The sequence below is a fragment of the Parus major genome, chromosome 7 (assembly GCF_001522545.3).
Source record: "Parus major isolate Abel chromosome 7, Parus_major1.1, whole genome shotgun sequence".
NCBI classification, from domain to species: Eukaryota; Metazoa; Chordata; class Aves; order Passeriformes; family Paridae; genus Parus; species Parus major.
Window position 1 is genome coordinate 18639192 of NC_031776.1, and position 23574 is coordinate 18662765.

The following is a 23574-nucleotide window of genomic DNA, read 5'->3' on the forward strand; positions in this document are numbered from 1 at the left end:
AGAGAACTTGTCCTTCCAACACTTCCTGTTGCAAACAGCTTCATACAAGAAATAACATAAAATACTGCAGTGATGAACACAGCAAAGACATACTTGGATGTGTCAAAAAAGTGCTGGAGTTGACAGTGTGATTAAGAATCTTTGAGCTAAAACAAAGGAAAAAATTGTCTGCATCTCATAATAAAAATAAGGAAACAAAAACTACATTTCTAATACTTATGTTTATTATGAAAGTGTCTCCAAATTAAAATAGCCCACAATACTGGTTGGTTCCAGATTTTATGAGGAATAATTATTCTCTGTATTAGAAAAAACCCCAAACCCAGCCAAATAAAAGACAAAGTAACTCCCAAAGTTCCACATAATAGCTATACATGAAAAGACTTGTAGCTAGTGCATAACTGTATCCAGAACAGTGGAGTTCCTACACATTGCCACATTTCTGAAAGAGTTGCTCAAGCACAGGATTGTCATGAAAACACAGGTGAGAATGTGTCATCTACCTCACCCTGACTTGCAGCAGTCAACATGAACAGTATGGTATGACAGCTTGTGTAAAGTTAAACCCCAGAACAGCAAGAATCTGAATCTCAGAAGCCATAAAATGTTTTGGTGCACCCATTTTCAGCCATGTAAAACAGTATCTTATGTCTGACATGTGTGATCATAGACATGACTCCAAAACATCCTTTCACGGAATTTCCTCGTTTTTTAATTGAAAACAATTTCAAAGATTGAGAATTCTGTAGAGACACACTCAAACACTGTGTTTTCATTGCAACTACAATCAGAAATCTTTACAGTTTAAAGGCTATACATGTGCACTACCTTTCCAAATCTCCACTAGAGCTTTTTAAAAGAAAAGAGAAAAATTAATAACATTGTCTTACTGAAGTTCCCATTAGGTCTCTGTTCCAAATCAAAATCAGTCAAAACAATCAATACAAACTGGTTTTACTTCATGGTTTAAAGGCAACTGTAGTTTGCAGAACACTGAAGTTAGGCCTAAGAGGGTTTACATTACAGGAAGGGTAAAAAGTATTGAATACTCCTCTCCCACAAATGTCACAGGAAGTAGACAATAGGAGACATACAAAAATGAGTTGTAGCAAAGAGATTAAAAAAATACCAAAGCATCAGCTGTATAAAACCAATGCTAGCCCATATTTCTCTGAGATACAGAAGGCTGTGGTAATGAGAAAATGAATGAAATGAGCATTAGGCTTCCTACTAGAGCACTCTGTGTAAAACACAGTGTCTCAACCAGCATTGATCATCAGTGACGTGCTGCAGGGTCACAGCTTTCGCCCTCATGTCCTGTTCAGAACCAGAAAGTGATTTTCACCTGAATCAGATACAGATTTAAGACAAGAATCACTTCACTGTAAGCAAAGCTTTAGTGCATGTACTTGGGTCTCAGAAAAAGCATTTGGCATTGGCAATCACATGGTCACAGAATGGTCACAGGCTGAGTCAGGAAATATGAAGCTATGACACCTGTACCAATTCTGCTGGAATCATTAAATAAATAACAGATAGAAAAAACTACAAAAGGGCAACAAGGAAACAGCATGGGGCACTTTGGTATTTTAAAACTAGCACTACTTAACATTGACCAAGACCCAAAAGACTCCAATGTCCACCCTTGTTCTTTGATCAGGTATTTTTACCATTTTCTGCAATGTTGTTCTTTATGAAAAACAACCAAACAAAACCACCAACCCACTATGTATTTTTTTTTTTTTAATACAAAATAATCCAATATGGAAAACAGTACACAAAGGATAACCTGAATCTTATTTTACTATTATCTGGGCTGTCTAGGAAAGAAGACAAATTCTTACTATTTACTAATAAACTCTAATTTCCTCATTTTTCTACTTCAACATCTCAATCACTGTGTCATGTACTGTACTATAAACAAGGAGCATAGAACTCAAAGACAGAGAGGTTATAGAGTACAAACTCTCATATCTAGAATTACTAAATGACAATTCTACAAAAGGTGTGAATACACAAAACCTTTTAAGGTCTCACATTTACCATGAACCATGCGAATAATTTCAGTGGATCTTCTAAAATATGTTCAATTAACCTCTAAATACTTGATGGCCTCCAAATGCACCTTGCAAAGCTCTTCATCAAAAAATCAAAAAAATCAAATGAAAAAGGAAACAATTGCATGGCATTTTCTCTGCAGAGTGGAAGATGAAGCCAAAGTTTTCGCACCCATTACTTAAAATGATGAATCAAAGCACGCTGCCATGTCTGATCACTAAATTAATTGGTCCTTCCTGCTAGAGACAGAAAAAAGCGTGAGTTACTAATTTTTATTATAAACCTCTAGCTTGAAGGATCGGTCCTTGTTTAGGAAAGGTTGGTGAAGTTGGGCTTAAGGCTTCCTCTTACCCTATTTCCCCAAATGTGTCATTTGAATCTTTTACCTCACTTTCCAGACATATCTGTATGAAGTTTATCCTAGACTGCTAAGAACAGACTCCAAAAAGCCAGGATTATAGGGGATAAGTATGTCACTGGGTGCTAGCAGAACCAAGGTAACTGTGTACACGCTTTAGCATATCACAGATGCAACTGAATTTAAACTTCAAAAGAAGAATTTCAATCCCAGATACACCATTTAACAGTGGGAATCAAGGAACCATGACAGGCTTGAGAAGGGGGCCAATGGAAACTCCATGATTTTCAAGCAAGCCAGGTGCAAAGTGCTACTTCTGGGCTGTGGCAATCCCAGGCACTCCTACAGGCTGGGCACGGAAGTGATTGAGAGCAACCCTGTGGAGAGACTTGGGGGTGATGGTTGACAAAAAACTCAATGTGAACCATCAGTGTGCACTCACAGCCCAGAAAGCCAAATGTATCCTGTGCTGCATCCACAGGAGTGTGGGCAGCAGGGCAGGGGAGGGGATTCTGTCCCCCTGCTCTCGTGAGACTCCATCCAGCGTACTGCAGCCAGGTCTGGTGTCCCATACATAAGAAGGACAGGGAACTGTTGGAGCATGTCTGGAGAAGGACCATGAAGCTGATGAGAGGATTGCAGCAAAGAGAAGAAAGGTTTAGATTAGTTATTAGAAAGAAATTCTTTATTTCAGGGGTGGCGAGATACTGAACAACTCGCCCAGGGAAGCTGTGGATGCCCCAACCATGGAAGGGCTCAAGGCCAAGTTGAATAAAGTCTTGAGCAAGCTGGTCTAGTGTGAAGTGTTCCTGCTCATGGCAGAGGGGGTGGGACTAGGTGTTCTCCAAGGTCCCTTCCAACCCTTAACGTTCTGTGATTCTATGATACCCTAACAGCATGTGCAGTGATGGTAAATTATCTCAAGGGTTGCAGTCTTGACCCTACATCTGAATGAACATTACAGAGCATTGCTGAAGAGGACCAACAGGGACTAAAGGCCTCTGGCACAGGGATTGCTGTTGGGGACTTCTCTATGCTCTGGTATCACCAACATTGCAGCATGTGGTCTGTGCTGTGCATGCTGACAGTTCAGAGCAACATTCTGTTCTCATGCAAGACAAAATATTTTGCCAGAATCCTATTTTTGTAACCATCTTTATGAAAGGGAAATGGTTCAGTGGAGGTAGTAATCAACACCATGAAAAAGGTGTGTTTAAACTGGTATTCTCCACTAACATTTTAGCAGGTCAGATTTCACAGTTAAAATCTTAATTTAATATATCCCAGGATGGTTTTATTTTAAAATCTTGGCATCATCTTTACAGTAATTACTATACAGCTGCAAACACCATGGATAGGATACTTTATATTGTAATCAGCATACTTTCACATGTATAACCTACCCTGCAGGTAACTATATGAAATCAAATGCACAGGAGACAGATAAAAAAATTAGAGACAGAGAAACTTTCTGGGGAGAAGGAAATTTAAATAAGGCTCTCTTGCTCCCTCAGATATACTCATGGACATATTAATTATGCAGCTGCTGGATTACAAGATTATCTGGCTTTTTCAAAAGATGCTCTGTGGGTGCTCTGTGGGTAGCAGAACTTAGATCTTCTGTGATTTACAATTTCTGAGTTTTCTTACCTTTATTCTTTACTAAGTTGAGATACTATTTCCATTCATGCCATTCTGACTTTGCTTTTAGAACACCTCCTTTTTCCTAAGACACAGGAGTTTCTATGGATAATAAGTTTTAGAAGTTTTTAAGAGTTACCAGTAGAATAGGACAAATCTCAGTTTTCAAAATAAAGAAGTGACATCACACTTTCTTCAATGAAGTCTGTATAAAATAGTCTTTAAACATGTTTTATGGCATCAGAAACCATCTGAATTTTACTATTTGCATAGGTGGAAGGAATCAGAAATGACCTCATGGCTCAGGTTTCCAGCTGAACACAGCACTCCAATCCCTTTGTATACAGAAGACATGTTTAAGATTTTTTTTTTCCTGGTTTGTTCCTTCCTTTATGTTTTAAACTTTTGTGTGTGTGTGTGTGTGTGTGTGTGTGTGTGAGTGTGTAAGTCTTTGGTCTATAAGCACATTGGTTCTGTCTGCACACACACAATACTGTTGAACAGTAGGTTGCATAGAGTCTGTTACCCAAGAACACTGCCTACTTTTGGCATTGCTGTCACAAATCACAGAAGTGTTCTTCAAGAGCTGTATGATCCTTAGCATCCTCCATCAAACTTTGATCTAGAGACGGGAAGAAGTATGTATATAATATTTAAAAGGTATTTACCTAGGGCGTTACTTTGTTTTCTTTGGGACACTATATGTAAATCTTGGATGAAAAAGGAATGCAATACTATTTTACAGGTGCCCCCTAATTTTATTTGTAGGGGTGAAGAAATACTGCTCAGCATTCAAAGCTTGCGTGAATTTTGCTCAAGTTCTCACACATGTAAAATAAACTAATTCTAGTAATGTATGACATTCTGCCTTCTCTCTCTTCACCTTGCCAAGGAAGTGGCAATAATCTTGAGAACAATACCTAGACTAAGCTGTGTCCGAGGAAGCAATGAACTTTTCATCTGCTGTTTTTTCCATTACACCCCTGCTCTCAATCAGGTGAACACGCAAAAACAATTTCAGGAGTTCAGTCTGGATTCAGAATGGTGCATTTGAAGAAACACCTTTTTACAAGGAATCTCTGCAAAAAGCTAAAATCTGTAGAGGTCAAAAATTGAAAGTCCAATAGAAAAGGTAAGAATGAATTGAACCTAAGTGCTGACAACAATGCTTTTTGGTATTTGCACAACAAATCCAGTCTATTTCTAATGCAATTAACCACCAAATTGAATTTTAAATTACGCTAAAATAATATCCCACAATTACCACATTTTTTTCCCAAATTATGTTGGAGGAACAGTAACTGTGATTTGATAGGCAATTTCAAAACCAGTACTTTAAAACACAAAGATAGCAAAAATATTTGAAGCAGATCTAAAATCTATAAAGCTATGTTCTATCTTACTGTAAGTAACAAATCAAGCAACTATTACTTATAGCAGATTCAGCAAAAGCAACAGGGATGGACAGAAGAGATCTGAGCATGATGCTCTCCATTACTGAGAAACCAAGACATGAAGTTTGAGAATGGATATTCCCTTTTGTCCAGAAGTTCCCAAAAGAATAAAAAATAAATAATATTTCAGACAGTACAAGTGAAAATACTGCTCCCATTGTGTCAGTTACATACACATACAGCATGCCTACGTATACAGAATGGTGTGCTGTCTTCATTCACAAACAGGAAATATGGCAGTGCGCTATCAGAATGCTTTGACACTCCTAATTTTTTCTGATGCTGAAATACATGAATAAACTGCATTCACAATTTATAATTTACTTCCAGTAGCAAACAGTTCATTCTGTTTGTGTCTCATGATTGAACCAAGGGATTAATGCTCCTCTGAGGAAGTGGCACCAGTAAGATACCCATTTGTCCCATTGGCACCACTGGTCCCATTTGTGGTGACAGTGCTGTGCGGGGCCTTTGAGCGAGGTGCTGTTTCGTCCTCATCTGAGCTTGACTCAACATCACTTCGGGCATCCTTTGCTACCTGCAGAATGTGGAAAAGAAGAAGACAGTAGGTGACTGTAAGGAAACAACTCAGCTTTTTGGTTCAAGAGAAACAGAGAATTCACACTTTTTTCAATTTGAGCTTTGAAGGGAATCTCAGCTCTGGCACACTTCTCTGCCTTTGCCTTCCTGCACTCACTTCAAATACAGATGTCTGCACATACATATTGCACGTTCAAAGGCAGGGTGAGAACTCAGCACTGGTGCAGTGAAGGTAGTATGGCCAAGTGCTCAAGGCAAAGGGTTTTGTACAGACTGAAGTAAACAAGAATCCGAGCTCCAAGATTCAACCGAGGCTCTGTCCCTCTGCCCTCCTACTAATTACAACTTTATTTCCTGTCCTTCATTTGGAATGCTGCTCTTTGACCTGGTAATACAAAATGTTCAACCCAACCTCCTGCCTCTTATCTGCCAACTCACTGGAGATCACATGGCTCCAGGGAACTGTGCTGTGTGCTCACAGGAGGACACACGAGTACTGCTTGAAATAAAACTCACCACACCAGGCAACTCCAGTCTCTGACTTCAGATATGTAGTGAGAATGCCACTTGCAAAATGTAGACATAGTCCAGTTCAGTCCCTAACACAGGAGTCACAGTTCAACTGTGTGCCTCATTATGTCACTGGAAAGGTATTTCAGAAACAGAGGGACCTTAGTTTCTAGGGATTTCCTGCTAACTTTCAGTTGACTTCTTTGAAAAATCTTAAAAATCTCCAAATCCAGCAAGAGTCCACAAGATGCAGTACAAAAAAATAGCATCAACAGAAAGAGGTCTGAAGTTTAACCTGCATGGAGCTCTAAGGATGCCATTTTCATGCCTGCTTCTACTCTTGTTTGTATAACTGCATCCCAATTTCTTCATGATCGATCCATGCTGTGCTGGTTGCCACAATTGGGCAATTACAGCCAACTTTACTACAGCAAATGGACATAAAAGGGGGAAAAACACATGGTGAATTCTTCTTCCTGAAGAAGTAAAAACACTTGAAGAACAGGGCCACTGGGTGTAATTTTTTGCTTACAGTAATGCTCCTCTCCTCTGGAAAGTCTTCATGACAATTCCACTCTCATCCCAGAAAGAGCCATTTGCCTTTGTGGCTCCCAGTGTTACCCTTTCAATATCACAGTACCTAAGTGACACTATTTTGGTTGGAACCAGCAAAAAAAGAAAACAGTTCCCATACAGCTCCCAATAAGTAAAGTTTTTAATGCCACTGTCTAACAAGCCCACAATTCTGACACCTGTGAAACTGGAATTCAGCTGAGGTCAGAAATTTGGTTCCATACTTTACAGAGCATCAATTAATGGGTTACTTCAGTGTCTTTCATATAAAGGGACTTATACAGTGCTGCTGGTAGGGGTACAGAAATACACTTAGAACTGTACCCTTATCAGACAGAAGAGAATGGTCTCAGCACACAGTACTGAGCACCTGTGATCTATGTGATGGCAGACCAGATGACTGAACAATTCTGCATCAACTTGAATTCTCTTAATTGATAATTCTTCTGCTAGGTTCCTGCCCCAAAGCCAAAAATCAAAATAAGATTCTATGCTGCAGCCAATTCTGCTAAACATGGGATCTGCTCTCTTTATTTTTAAAATGCAGCAACAAAACAGGGTCTTTGCACTTAAAATGTGATATGAATACAACACATCTTGCAATACTTATTTGTAAGGTATCTGTAATGTGTTGTGAAAATAGTCCTTATTTTTATTGCAGAAATAGGAAGAAAAAGTGACGAAGTTAAGATCTGAAGGAAGATGAATCCTCTGTATATATGTCAATACATATCCATCTCTAACCCAGTCACTGTGCTACTGCAAGTGTCTAACTCTGCTCTAACACTGTAAAATCTCAATTTTCTCCTGTGCAATTGTTAGAACTACAAGGTGAAGGACTGGCAGTCTCAAGTATGTGTCCTGAATGCTGACAGAGCAGATTCTTATCCTGCAGATATTTATATATGTATACACACACATCTGTCTATCTATCTATCTATCTAATCTATCTAAGAAAGGTGCAGCATAATAGTACCCAGATACTACAGATAAAAGTGGAATTGAATGGTTTTAGGTGATGCATAGTCAAGAAGTAAAATCGGCCTTTAAAGATAGTCTTTACTTAAATATATAAATAAAAACAGTGGATAAATACCAAGCAGAAACTACAAATTAAAAGAATAAAACCAACCCACACCACAAACACCAGTGTGTCAGAATAAATCTTTTGCATAGTAAATTTAAAGGAACTTACATGCAAGGGGTTCCACTTCCCAGCCTTCCAGTACAGCACAAGGGAAAGGATAAACAATCAGAATAAGAGAGAGTAGGAAGCAGTCTTTGAAGTCACTGCTATAATTCAGACAGGACAGCTGAGGCTAATAATTGCTAAAAGCAGAGGAGACAAAAGTGTGGCTTCCAGGCAAAATGCAGCTTGTGAATGCACTGTCTTTCACAGACCGAATGGTAGATCCTGGGCTCTGCCAGTTCATGGCTGAGCTCTCCAGTACCTTCATAGAAAGCAATTTTCAGGAGAACAATCCCATTCATTTTGGGGTCAATCACATCAATGAGCTCTGCTCTTTAAGGGCAAAGTGTCCTGACTTTACATGATCTGTAAGGATTCGTTCTATCATCTGCATATAAGCCCTGTGTCTGCACAGCATCTGTAATGGGGCTCGTATTTCTAGGACTGACATCTTCCTGTCAAATGTACAACTGGCAGCAAGACACTAAATTCTACCCCAAACAGTCTTGCTCTGGGAATACTAGAAAGAAAATACATAACTTTTTGCAATACCTCATTAATACCAAAACCCAGAAGAGGCTGTGATCTGTAACTTTGCCACTAGCAAACGCAGCAGAATTTCATTTTGTATTATTATTGCTATCACTTCCAGCTGTGAAATGAACGTTTTGCTAACAACTACTATAAAGACGAAAAACAGAACTGACAGCCCCAAGAAAGCAGTTTACTTGTTGGGTTTCTTTAATCTGATTTCCCTGATGTAGTTTAATTCAGTGTACCACGTTGTAAAAATAAAATGTGGAAGCACATATGAAGACAATCACTATACAGAGTATTATTAATTTATCTGACAATCATTAGGAGTGGGGAAAAGTTTCCAGGAAAGGAAAGAAGAGTTTATCTGAAACAAGATGTGTCTTCAGTAACATGTTATGGATTAGGAAAAAAAAAAAACCAAACCCAAACAAAAAGTGACCTCTACTGATAATGAAAAACTTAAAATAATGAAACAGAACCGTGTTGTCTTACCTTGCCCTTTGAAAGAGCTTTGTAGGCTGCCTTTATGATTAGGTAAGACCAAAAACAGTGCAGAATTTGAAGAACCATAAGCAGCACATTGAAGACCCACAAGGCAGGAAAATTGCCCAGAGCTTCATACAGTTCAAACAATGTTGTATTTAATATCCTAGAAAAAAAAGGACAGAAAAATAATAACACTTTCCTTAAGCAAACAATCTCAAAGAAGTTATTTTTAAATCAAAACAACTAGTACTTGATTAGATGGGATCCACACGGACAGTTGGTTTTCAAAGTAATAGTGACTTGGACTGTTTCTTCAGAGAGAAACAACATCAAAATATTGCTTTCAATATTCAACTTGATATGTAACCATTGCATACAGAAAACAAAGATCCTCAGTTTGCATTTCTTCTCTTCATCTGTACAGCTAGCAGATGTTGGTTGACTCAAATAACTACTTCCCTGATTGGTAAGAAAAATTAGTGTGTTCCACATTTTTGAAATAAAGTTATTCCATCTCAACTGCCACCAGTAGAAGTTTGGTGCCGCCATATTAGCCCCTTTTTGCACAAAATCCAATTTGCATACCACTTATGCACAACCAAGAGTGAGGCTTAGCAGTTACATAGAGGACAGGTGGACAATGGGGCAGTGAGGGATGGGAGACCTTATTGCAGCCTTTTGATACTTAAAGGAGTCTTATAAAAGATTCCTTATTGGGACAAACTTATTTTAGTAGGACCTGATGAGATAAAACAACAGCTAATGGTTTTAAGCTAAAAGAGGGTAGATTCATACTAGATCTAAAGAAGAGGATTTTTACAATGAGAGTGGTAAAACACCGGAACTCAGAGAGGTTGCAGACTCGCCATCCCTGCAGACATTCAAGGTCAGCTTGGACAGGGCTCTGAGCAATCCGATCTAGATGAAGATATCCCTGCTCATTGCAGGGGGGTTGGCCTAAATGACATTTAAAGATCCCTCGCAACCCAAATCACTCTTACAATTCTAAGAAATTCAGGAAGTTCTAGACATTTGAACCAAATTTTTGAGAATCAGCATTTCAGATGCAGGCAATAAACTGATGTGATAACGACTTCTGAAGCTTTGTGAATACAGTACTAACTTTCTACCCAAACACTCTTCCACAGCAGGTGAGTTCAATCTATCTTAGCAAACAGCTTGAGAGCAGAGAGGAGAACAGACAATAGAAACAATGTCATTTTTAAAAACAGATAGCGACCTAGGAATGACTGTTAACTGGGGGGGGCGGGGGGCGGGGTGGTAATATAAGGATTTGTAAACCTTCATCCAGTTTCCTTTCTGATGCAGGAAATCATTAAAAACTCTGCTGGCTTTCTGTTCTTTTCTCCTTGTTTTAAATAACCCATGCCCGCTAGTCACTAGATGGCGCGTTCAGCCCGGCCAGCAGGGCCACCAGCCGGGAAGGGGATGGCCCCGGACCCTGCCCGGGCTCCAGAGCAGCACAGCTCAGTGGAGAAGTTACTGATATTGGTCTCAGCTTTTTAATGAACAACCACATTTGCCACAATTCTTTCCAGCAACATAAAACCGGTTCAAGTAGTACTAACATGAAATTTGTTGTACAGACAACAAATCCAGAATACAACGCTTAGTGCTAATGATTGATGTGTGTAACGCCATTGGTCAAAAATCAACCCGTGATTTCTAATACACTGGCCTTTAATACTGCAGGGAGTATTTCACAGTACACTTCTACCTTTTTATTTTTGCCTTTTTACACTGCAGAAGTTGATATTTTATAACCATCCTATAGAGCTGTGTTTTTACAGTGTCTTCTGTTTATGGTGTGAATGATAGTAAAAGATTTTAAAATCATAGAAAATTTGGGGAGTTAGAAAGAAAGTTAGGCTTGGCAAGCCCTGGGAAAAGTGTTCAAAGTAGGCCCTGGGAAATGTTAGGCCTTGTGCTTGCTAAGATCATGTGAAACTGCACCTGTGTAGTCAGTGTATGATAAATGATATAATTGTTAGATGTGATTAGATATAATTATTGTTTAAAGAATCATGAGAAACTATGTTAGGGGTTTGGGGGGATGGCGAGAAATCCATGTTTGGGTAAAATCAATGCATACAACAGAACAATATAAGTTTAATAATTAATATGAAAGTTATATAACTATAGAGTATAAAAACACGTTCAACTCAAAACCACGTCGGGTCAGATTTGGGTATGTGCACCCCTGACACCCAGAGCTCTTTAATAAAGCACCTTCATACAATCATTCCGTGATTATGTGTTCCTGAGTGCTAACATGAACACCAGAAAATGTCTTCCAGCTTGCAAAAACCCTGTCATATTATTGCTTCTGTCAGGTAGAACTCTTCAGTCTCAGCTTTGTGCAATTTGTTCTGCCAGTGGTAGCTCTATTTGTCACACCAACACCCCACTTTACACTTCAAGGGGACACGCTCATTATATCAAAACAGAGGTGGAGTCAGCACTGTTCTACTTCACCAGTGCTTACTGCAGTTCTAACCATAGTATCAAATTCAAACCTGAAATCAACAACTCTATATAAAGTTATCATTGTTGAAACTCAACTGTCTTTATGTCTAAAATTTTAAATGCCACAGAATTGTAAGTGAAGCTTCTGCACTTTTTTGTTTCTATTTTTATTAACTGGAGCAAATTTGTCTCTGGGAACATCAACAGAAATCAAGTAAAAAAAAAAGCAGCATTAGAGTGAGCTAGTCCACTCTTGCAGAAGTCAAGAAGGAAGCAAGGCCAAAATGAGTGCTTCTGGTACCAAAAACATTTGCACATGTAAATGACTCATATATTGTGTTTTAGATAGGGAAATAAGCCTCAATGAAAAAGCAGACTTCTTTAAAATCTGTTTATGTCTGGCAAACTAAGCACAGGACTGGAATTCCCCGTTAAAGTTGTGGAAAGGATCTCAGTTGTTCATCAATGCTAGGGGCTTCAGTGGTCTGATGTGCAAGCTAGGTGTTCACATGAAGCTAAGACTAGGTCTAAGTACCTACAGAGCAGAAACTGAGTGAAAAATACAGAAAACTACAGAAGAAATGGAGACAAGCAAATAAACACTCAAAATAAAAGAAGTATTTAATTTTAAAAGTCTGAAGTGGGAAGAAAATTCGTGTGGTTATGAGTCAGAATATATGGAGAAATTCTACTTGTAGAGACTGAGGATGAAGGGGAGGGAAGACAGGTTAGACCACTTTCCATCAATTTCGCTGCTACAAGTATTCAATGGAAGCGTTTTAATCAACTCCACAAATAATAGGGACTGTAAATAGCAGCATGAAAATTGATTACATGGAGGAGAAAGTGTCTAAAAGATGTATATGCAAATAAATCTTAAATTCAAATACTCGGAAAAGCACTTAAATCTGTAAACACGCTTGCTCGGATTTTTCAAAGCTCTACAGTGGTTAAATCCCAGCTTTTCATAATGAATGATGGAAACTTTGATTCTTGGGTATCTGACTTGAAGCAGCTGGACTTGAGGTCACAGTGAAAAATTACTTTAAGCTGCAAATGCTCTACCTTTCTGAAAACTTTTGTCAGCATTTCTCACATCTTTGCAATTTGAAACTAAATGTCAGCTTCTGCTTTTGAAAATAATTTCTGCCAGTTTTTTTTCCTGAGCCCCTGGAAGATTTTGATAGCTGGAGAACACAACACAATTTCATGGAAAGTATTCTTCCCTTGTTAAATGCATCCCAAGGAGGGTTGTGCACCTGGCTGTGTGAAGCACTCAGTTTAGCATCTTGAATTAAGCAGTATGGCTGATGAAAGCAAATAAAACTGAATTCACCACTTAAGATCCAATCTGCTGTTACAGAAATCTGTGGCATTTTTTTCAGGAACACTGCCACAATATCTGAGCCACTGGGAGAGGTAATCCTGTACTTACTGTACTACCATTCTAATTTAACACTCGGAATAAAATGAGTATGTTTTCATCAACTCCTAAACAATCACCTGCAACACACCAACAGTAACACAGGTTTTTGCTCTAGTCTCTATCCAGGGAAGCAGCAACTGGGACACTAGAGGTAACAAGTCCACACTGAGTCATTAACATTACACTCCCTTTCCCACCACTTAGTGGGCCCAAATCCAGGCTCCTGGTTATCAGCTACTAATTCTTGGCAAGTTGATCCCTTGTCTTGCACCGAGAATGAAAACATGAAGTGAGATAAAGAAAGAGAGGGATGGGTGGAAGAGTAAAATCGTTATCTATATTGTTTGAGAACTGACAAAAATGTGCCGTGTTTGCTTCTGAAAAGATCCTGAGAGGAACAAAAAGAGGTGAAAAGGAGGATCCCGTGGAAAGAATAGGTATTCTTCCAGACAAGCAAGAAATTAGTGATAAAATCTGCAGAATGATGCATAGCAGGATGATGGGCACTATTATCACATGCAATGGGAGCAGAAACTGCGCAGCTGAAATTAGTGCTACTGCAAGTTGCCTTCCCTTCTGCAGCACTGTCCAGTGACCAACATAGTCTGCTGCAACATGCTGAATTAAAGTCACTTTGTTAACACAGCACAATAGACAGAAGCCTCAAATATGACCAAAGACAGCCCAATACAATTTTAGACAAGCCCAGCTTGTCTAATAAATTCAGAATAAATGTATTTATCTCTACTATATGTATATTAGACAACAGTATTCTATATTGCACCATAACACCTGTATTGGAACACCTTTCAATACTGCACACATTACCAAGAGAACAGGTAATTACATTTATGCAATTATGTAGTCACATTAATTATCCCATTTAGTACAGTAACTCAACAGTATTCCTACCAGAAATACTTCAATGTTTCTGCCTTTTTTTGTATTTTTTCCCTAAAAAAACCAAATAATTGCACTTAATTCTGCCCCCAAAACATAGTTGCTTATTCTTCATTATATGTGGTAAAAAGTGACTATGACCAGAGAACAAAGAGTTGGGAGTTCTAAATTGTGGATTTAGCTCTTATATTAACTTACGTGATCTAAGAAATTTTCGAATTTCTTTACACTGTTCATTTTTTGGTAAAGATGGACACAAAGTATTGGCACACCCTGTTGGCCACATAAAGATGTGAGAATTATTAGTTTGTTTATAAAACACTGTGGACTACTTCCTTAACAGATGCCATAAAACTGACAGGTAGAAAAAAATATCACAGAGATTCACAGGTAAATGAAGAACAGTGGAGTGTGAGAACACAAGTATGCACAAGTTGATCAGCCACAGGATGATAAATCATATACATTTCATCAGTGGTCAAGATTAATCTCTGGGATTTAGACCTTCATTGAAATCTAATAGGAATTCATATCCCAGGCTGTCCTAGTTACTTTTAATTGTGCTACACAACAGGCCTTACACACAGTTGTTTCTGCATAAGATTTCAAATGAGTTAAACAGCTTTTTACCTGAGAAGTATATGGAATCATACACAAAGCAGTCATAAAATTGAAGAAACTTCGGTTTATAGCACTCCACGTACTGGAGTCCTCAAGCTGCAGTGCAGCTAAATATTTAATTATAGCAAATCCAGTACATAAGGGCTATACTGCCAAGTTTTTCATCTGAGTTTCAGCTTGGCCAGCTGCTGTGTCTATATCACTGTTCTGCTTCTTAGTTCTTGCTGAGTGGGAGAACAAGCTTGTTTCCCTTTTCAGATCCTGCTGTCTCTTACATTTTCAGCCCTCCAGAGTATCAGTGCATGGCAAATACAAGATGAGTAGCAGAGACCCACTGTGAACAGAGAAGAGTCAGATGAACCAGTCACCCACACAGAAGTAATGAAGCAGGGAAGGAAAGACTGGGAGAAAAAGAGAGAGATGATCTATCAACAGCACTTCAGACTGATTCATCAGACTGGTTGGTGATGGTTATTACTCTCCTTTTTTTAGAGAGCTGATAACAGATCTCTGCAAAATGCAGTGACAGAAAGAATATAAACTATTGAGTCAGTATGCAGAGCAACCTTAAATCCACACACTTCAATTTTATCAGCGAGGTCACCACCACATGGCATTCTGCTCACCCCAGCAGCCCCACATCAGAGGATTTCCTGACATGGTACTAACAGATGCTCAGCTGCTGCGGAGATGGGTGGCTCCTATCCTAATACTAATCAGGAACAACATGTCTGCAGAAATTACAGCCCTGCCACTGAAACTGTTATTTTAAGCCCTGTGTGCAGATCAATAGGATTTCCAATTACTTAACTAAAATGATGGAGCAGGCAGGAAATTATTCATGTTTGATGTACTGTAGAAGAGACCTGATCAAACCATCACTGTTCTGGTTTCAGCTGTGCTTTTCATTCAATTCCTTCTCATCAGCAGTTACTGCTCATTAGCTGATTTTGCAGCTACTGGTATGAATAGTAGCATTACAGTCTTGTGGACAGAAAAACAAAGATACAAGGTCATAGACACTTTCACAATCCAAACTAAAACCTCCAAAGAGTCCTTCATAGATATCAGGATATGGAGAGAAATCAAATTTTCTAGCAGAATGTAATTATACTCAGCAAGATGTTGTATCAGTAATGTGTTATGGCAAAATGCTTGTGTAAAGGCCCATGATAATAACTCACAAGTACTGAAGAACTATGTTACACTAAGAATGACACTAAGAAGTCTGAAAATCTTCAGGTACATATAAAACTCTCACATGAGGAACAGAAAACACATATCAAGATCCATTTTGCTGGAGTGCAAGTTATTCTCCAAAGAGGAAAAGCATTTGTTGTAAACTATAGTTTCCAATCTTTGCAAAACGGAGTATCAGAGTATAAAAAAGCCATCCTCGTGCCCATTTCTGATGACAAAAAATGAGTGCAGTTGTGTTAACTATATGCCATAACAATGTATGTGAAATCATCCCTAAACAGTTTTCAGTTTAATCCAATTTTCTTAATAATTATTTATATCTTCAGAGATACTATGGGTCAAACTGTGCCATTGTGCAACACCGAGGAAACCCACAGAATGTGCTCATTTACATGGGGGCTGTGTTTCTCCCAGGGTGTTCAGCCACAATGACCTCCTCCTAGCTGAATACAAACAAGATGCCAGCTCCATCATGGCTGTTGATCATGGTGTTCAAAAGTCAATTACTATTTCAAGCTGGTAAGTTAACTTACTCTCTTGCTTTTGCAGAGCTATGATTTTTACATCCCACATACTTCAGAAGCTTGCAGTAGCATTGTTCTGCTTTTGTATTGACTCTGTAGTGCCACAAAATATCTGCCAGTAACAGCAAACCCTGGTGCTAAAGATACCTCTAAGAGAAAAGGTGCTGAGAAGAGGCAGAATGTTTGCCCAAGTTCAAACTACCTACCTGAGCCAATTTAAAAGTGGCTTAGATGTCTAGCCCCAAGAAAAACACCCATGCTGCTTCCCTTGCCCTGACACATTTACACTTGGCAGAATAATTCTGAGCATGAGAAGTGCCACTGCACAGGTATCTGTCCTGTTTCCAGTTGGAGCACTGGTTTTAGACAGCACATTTTTCTTAATAAAAGGAGAAGTAAGAACACCAACTGAGTAGGCAATCCTTGACAACAGAAAGCATTACTATAGCCACAGAGTACTGTAGAAACTGTAGTCTAGTAGAAACTAAAAATGAGGATAAGAATAGTTTTGAAAGTCTGATGAAATATTTTTTAATGTAATTTTTTCCTGCTGTGATCACATGAAAATTTTAAAAACAGCAACACTGAGCAAATGCCACTTTTTGTTATTTACATTGCAAGCCCATAATGGTGAATGACACCTCTAACCTTTCCCTTTCTTATAGCTTCCCTGTAAATAGCTGGATCACTATTAACCTGGTACTCCAAAGATTTCATCCATGCTTCCTGTAACACTCCAGAGGCCTGAGTTCACAAATGCTGTAAAAAAATCGAGGAAATAAAAAAACTAGGCATTAGAAAGGATAACATCTGATAATGTTTTGTCAGAAGCAGATAGGATGACAACATTATACACGCTCTGCTAAAGAGCTAAGACAGGAGTTGTGAGTAAATTTATAGAGATGTAGTTAATTAAACCTTCTTTTTAATCCATAAATTGAAGCCTATGAGTTTCTGAATATACTACTGTTAGTTTGCCAAAACCTTGTTATTAAATGCTCTTGATAAACTGATTGCTTATAAGTTGCCTGCTGAAACTACAGACTGATATGTAAGCACAGCAGATAATTTTTGCAAGTTCTACAGCATCCACGCAATGAAAGTATGAATAGCATCACGAATCAAGTATCAAAATCATAATTTATTCTTTCAGTATCTGCTATCCACAAGCAACTTATGATTGTGCTCTGGTTTAGACAATATTCTGAGCAAAATGAGTTTGAGAAAGTGTAAGAAGATACTATCTTAATAAAAAAGTTATTTCATTATACTAGCTAGGCTAGAAAGATTTACAATCCAACAAGAGTAACTAAAACCACTGCAAAACAACTGTGTTCATTCAGAGTGCAGACAAGGTCTGGGCAGCTGGGATTCATCTGGCTACCTGAATTCTTACTATGTGAAATAACTGACCAGGACTCCTGCTTTAACTACTGCCTACATATTGCTTTGGCACTGTAGGATGCTTTTAAGGGTAGGTTGGAGCTTTCTATTTTACCAGTATGCTCAGAGGAGTGAAGCAGGGTGACTGATGTGGTCCACATGCTGTCTTCCCATACAACATACGTAATCCAAGGAGAAAATGTGACAGAAAAGAAAACCAGCATGAAAGACAACAATTCAACTCAGTCAATATCAGCTAAAGAAGAAAACTAGGAAAAAGAGAGGGCCAAATCTTTGTAGCAGCTGCTTCTTATGGGTGTTCTGCACTGCCCTATTTGCTCAGAGAGAAGCAGATTCCAGGATAAATGAAAGGGAATAGTGCAGACTTACAATACCCTATCACTATTTGGAAACACGGTGTGTGCGTTAAGGACAGGGCTATGCCCCATGCTAGTGTTCAGCCAATGGTGGAACTCAGGAGGAGCTATTCTGCCAGTCATGCAGAGATGACTGAAAGTCTGGTAAAAAGTAACAATGGTTCATTAGGCTCACCATGGTGAACTGCAGTTAAATGTAACTCATGAAGAATCATGCCAGGCTTGTCTGGTTCATGCAGATACTCATTGCCACACAAAGGCAAACAGATATCAGCCATAAGCCAGACTGTATGCACAGTCATGAACAAGCCTTAGAAATGAAAGAACAGCAAGGAATAAAGTTGTTTTTCTGAGGCTTGGCTGACCCATACCTCTATAAAGTACATTGGCACCAAAACCTCATTTAGCAGAAATGAGCTATACACTGCAGTTGATAAGGAGACATACACCTGAAACAACTTTGACTTTTAACAGTGAGAATTATCTTTTCCAGTTTTTTCCCCAGAATATTTCCAAACAGACTCACAAACAGAATATCCAGCTAAGATGTACCTACTGACATCAAACAAGACTATAACAACTAATCAAAGTAGTTGGCAGTCCATCTTCACAGCTTTTAATGTAATGCAATACTCTGGACACTGACAGTGTAAAAAGAGATGAAGAACAGAAGGGCATAATACAGACAACCTGAATTACACCAAATTTGCCTAGATGAGAACCTGGGGGACAGCATATGCAGAACATGACCTCTGCTCCTTAAAATCTGCTTAAATTAGGCTTTCATTTAAATCTGCACCGTTAAAACACTATTTCACATTTCTCAGTGCATGTATGTAATATGCACATGCTGAGACCTCACAGGTCACATGAATGCCAAGGCTTTCCACTTGTGTCCTTGCCTTTGACAGCAGTACTTGTCACTCAAACACAGTTTTTTACCTATCATCGTTCCCAGACAATATAACTCATTATAAAAGTAATCAAAAGGAGTGAAAAACTCAGGAAAACTGCATGCTAGTAACTAATCAGAGCAATTTGAAAGAGCCTGAATTTTACTGGCTTTGTGCCTTAACCCGGTAAAATAAATATAAGGCCAGCTTCCCCGAGAGCTTGAAGTAACTGCTTTAACCAGCCTGATTAGACTAGCCAAAGGCCTGCATAATTTATATAATTATTTTGTTTGAGATTGCTTTCATTCTCCCTACAATCCTGTATCACCTGAGAAGGCATCATGTTTCCTCTGAGTCATGTAGAGTTGTGTTCTGTGTTGTAATTTGCTAGAACAGTGATTATGTGCAAGTGGGAGAATTTCACAAGCAAAATGTCTTGTCAGTGAAAATAGCAGCTTTACTCCTACATTCATGTAGCAGCAGGAGGCAGAAAGTATCCTGGGGTTTTTGAGTTATTGCTTAAATGAACTCCAGATGCCTGCAGAAAGACTGCTAAATATATACCTAATTGCCAGTTTCTTTTGTCTTAGCCCTGCTGTTAAACACCCTTCAAACAACAGCATTTGATACATTCTGAATTCTTTATTAGCACCTTTATGCAAAATTAAATGGCACTTGTGCAAAGCGGCAGCACAACAGCACACCAGTGCTTCGGAAGTGACGTCTCTGGAAGCCTGTCTTGGGTATTCACCTTCCTGGATGGGGGAAGTATTCTTATAAATTACAGTCTTGCTTTTACATTACATTCACACTGGTTTTATACCTCTCAGCTTTTATGCTAGAAAAATTTGCATATTTATGTAATATTAATCAGGCACCAAATTCTGCTATTTTGAAATTTCAGCAAAGGAGAGCAAAACTATACTTCCTGGCCTGCTGCCACTCCAGTGAGTCATCTTTGCTGACATGCAAACTAATAGAGCTTAAGATTTAGAATTGCTGTTTCACAGAGGAAAAGGATTTGGGAGACACAAGCTCATGTATCCCATGGTTCATCCCTGCTAACTCTGACTCCCACATGCATTGCCTACAGAACAGCTGCGAACAATGAAACTGCCTCTGGCTGTATCTAAAGGTAGCCATTAGGAATACATATGTCAAGGCTTTGGTCTGGAAATAAAACAGTCTTAAAAAAATCAAAGATCATATATACCGCACTAAACTATTTGCATATTCAAATAAATAAATGCATTTTTCATTGATTAAGGGCTACACTGCTTTGGGCTGACACAGAGAGTTTTCTTCATGGTTGGTAGTACAGGGCTATATTCTCAATTTCTGCTGGAAACAGAGTTGGTACTTCCAGGATGTTTCTGTTATTGCTGAGCAATGCTCACATAGAACAAAAGCATTTTCTGCTGCTCACACAACCCTCAGTGAGGAGAATGGAAGTGCACAAGGAGTTAGAAGGGATTACAGCTGGCGCAGCTGCCCCCCAGGGAATACTCCACACCACATGGTGTCATGCTCAGCATACAAACCTGGGGGAAGGAGGAAGGGGATCACGTTTAGAGTCTTAGTGTTTGCATTTCCCAGGTCACCATTACACATAGCCCTGATGTCCTGGAGATCAGGCTGAATACCTGCCAGCCCACAGGAAGTACTGGATGAAAGCCTTGTTTGGCTTTGCTTGTAAGCACAGCTCTTGCCTTAATCTATTGAACTGTTTTTATCTCAGCTCCTAAGTTCTCTCACTTACACACTCCCGATTCTCTTCCCTATCTTAGTGGTGGGAAGGTAGCAAGCAGCTTCCTGGGGCTTTGTTGGCAGCTGGCGTTAAACCATGACAAGGCAGAGGGATCACCAGGATAACCACTCTGGTTGTGACAGGGAGTACACAGCACACTGTCAGCTGCTGCATTCCTGTACATGGACAATCCATGGTTCAGTCTTCTTTACACTCTCCATTCATGCATTTCTATATTGCTAATACCTGTTTTGAGCTTTCTCTTTTCTGTGCTAAACCATCCTACCTGTCTCAGCCTTTCCTCATGTGAGAGGTGCTCCTGTCCCCTCATCAATTTTGGTGACTTTGCTGGACTGTCTCCAGTAGCTTTATGCCTCTGTGACATTGGGGAGGCCAGAACTGACACAGTGCTCTACAGGTGGCCTCACCAGGGCTGGTAGAAAGGAAGATAGACACCTTTCTCAGCCTGCTGCCCACACCCCTCCTCATGCAGCTCAGGGTACCACCAGCCTTCATTACCACAAGGGCACAGTGCTGGCTCATGCTCACCTTGGTGTCCAGTGGAACCCCCAGTTCCTCTGGTGCAAGGCTGCTGTCCTGGTGGTCAGCCCCCAGAAAACAGAGGTGCAGGGCTCTGCACTGCCTGTGCTGAACTTCTGAGGTTCCTGTTGGCTGTCTCTCCAGCCTGTTGAGGGTCCTTCCCTTTGGATGGCAGCACAACCCTATGGTGTATCAGCCATTCCTCATAGGTTGGAACATGAGCAAACTTCCTGAGGGTGCACTCTGCCTCATCATCCAGTAATCATGTCATTACAAGCCAGTAATTTAATTCCATCATGGAAGCTTATCAGGTTGGCCAAGTATGACTCCCCTTTTGCAAACCCATCCAGTCTTCATCTGACTGAGCCTTCCCTTAAGCACAGTCAGGTACTGAAGTCTCCAGTGGCAGAAATGCACTGGTGAAATTGGTTCCTCCCTTCATTCCTCAATATAAAACAGAAAGCAAGGGACAGGTGAAATCCTATGAAATACCTGAGATCACAGAAGCAGAGACATTAGCTTACTTAATTTACAGAAATTCTATGTATGGCCTAGTTGGCTTCAAGGAAGGACTGAGGAAGGGAAGCAAAACTGTTTAAGAAAGAAAAAATTGCTCCTTGAAGAAAATAACAAGTGTTTCCAAACATGCAGTTTGCGTGTCTATCCATTTTCATGTTTTGTCATGTTTGCTCACCAACTCACAGCACAGTAGGGACCAGGCATTATCACAATATCTTTGGAGTCATCAAATGCTAAAAGAGACTTGTACATTGTAGGGTTAAGCAGAGCTGATGACACAGCTCCCTAAGAGCATCTCGGTCTTACCCTGTTTGCATTAACAAAACCTCAAAGAGATATCATTAGAGAGGTTTGAAAAGGAAACTGTAGTAGGGAGGTTGACACTGGCATCTGTAAATCCTCTGCATATCTGAGTAAGGAGCTCAGTGGTAATCTAAATAAACTCTGCAAAGGGTACAATTTCTGGCATTCTTGGTGTTTCCCAAGAACAAAACTGTCATTGTTATCTCGTGATGCAATGGAAGACCTCTCTTAGTTTCCTAGAAATACAGATATCTGTGCTAGTTCTGTTAACAAGAAAGAAAGGCTCGAGAATAGAAAAGAGCCATGGCCAACACCTTCTCTCAGTCCTCCTCATATAGAGTGCACAGGTTGCAGAAAAACTTTAATGCATTTTTACAATGAAGTACAAACATGTGTTTCCTAACTAGCAATCTGCCCTCTGTGTGTAGAAGATCCTACGTTCAGTCTGTGTGCATGCATATCTACATCATGTGTATGTACAAGCCAGCATGTGCAATGCAAACAGCTGACTGTCTGGGCAGATGTGAGATTACAATAAGACCTGTGCAACTGCCTTCTAGACATATGTGTTACACAGCTGCCCCAGGAACTCCAATTCAAAGGAGAGGTGGAAAAGGAGTAGCCTGAGGTACTGCAATCTGCATGGCAATAACAACCTTATGCCAATTTCAGCAGGTCATACTTTACTTAATCCACTGTGTTTTTCTTTAAGCTGAAAGTGGTCATGAAGTGTGCACTGAAAGCTTTTCCTCTCATTTCTATTTGGCCTCTCATATGGCCAACATAGCCAGCGACCTGCTAGTCTGAAGTTATGCTGTCTCCAATTCATTTCTACCTTAACACCAGCAGAAGCCCCAGATGTTTCTCATCTAGCACACAGTAAACACAATGGCACTCTAGCAAATAGGCTATTTCAGCACCTGGTTATGTCTGTAACTCTCCCTGGTGCTTTGGGAAACAGAGTAATGGCAATGAATCATGCTCAATTATAACACAGTTATTTCAAGCGTGTTTCATGCCTAGCATTTGAGGAAAACAATGTCCTTACTCACCATAAGGGATATATGCCAAGCCTACTGACAATGAAGACAACGGCAAATGTAAGAAACAGGAGGTCACTCAGTTTTTGACACTTGCAATAGTTTGCCATTTTGGCAGCCTGTAAAAGAAAAAGATGTCTCTTTACTTCCATGAGGACAACTGAATTCTCTTTTACTGTATGTAAGCTGTAAGAAAAAGAAGAAACCACATTTTTATGAAACTGCTAACATTTTCACTGGGCCATCTCACAGTGATCTTGGAACTCCT

At 39.5% G+C, this 23574-nt stretch overlaps 1 protein-coding gene across 2 annotated transcripts in view; it reads right to left on the reverse strand.

The window, feature by feature from the left end:
- Positions 1–202: 202 nt before the first annotated feature.
- The window catches only part of CERS6 (ceramide synthase 6), a 100073-nt gene continuing 76701 nt past the window's right edge, over positions 203–23574 (reverse strand). The window contains exons 8-11 of one of the 2 annotated variants that reach the window (XM_015634271.3): positions 23319–23425; positions 9353–9509; positions 8330–8353; positions 203–6049 (exon numbers count right to left, since the gene is read on the reverse strand). In XM_015634271.3, coding sequence (XP_015489757.1) covers positions 5888–6049; positions 8330–8353; positions 9353–9509; positions 23319–23425 — 450 coding nt within the window. In that variant the 3' untranslated portion in view covers positions 203–5887. The remainder of the gene's footprint in view (positions 6050–8329; positions 8354–9352; positions 9510–23318; positions 23426–23574) is intronic. The other variant, XM_015634272.3, reaches the window with a different exon arrangement.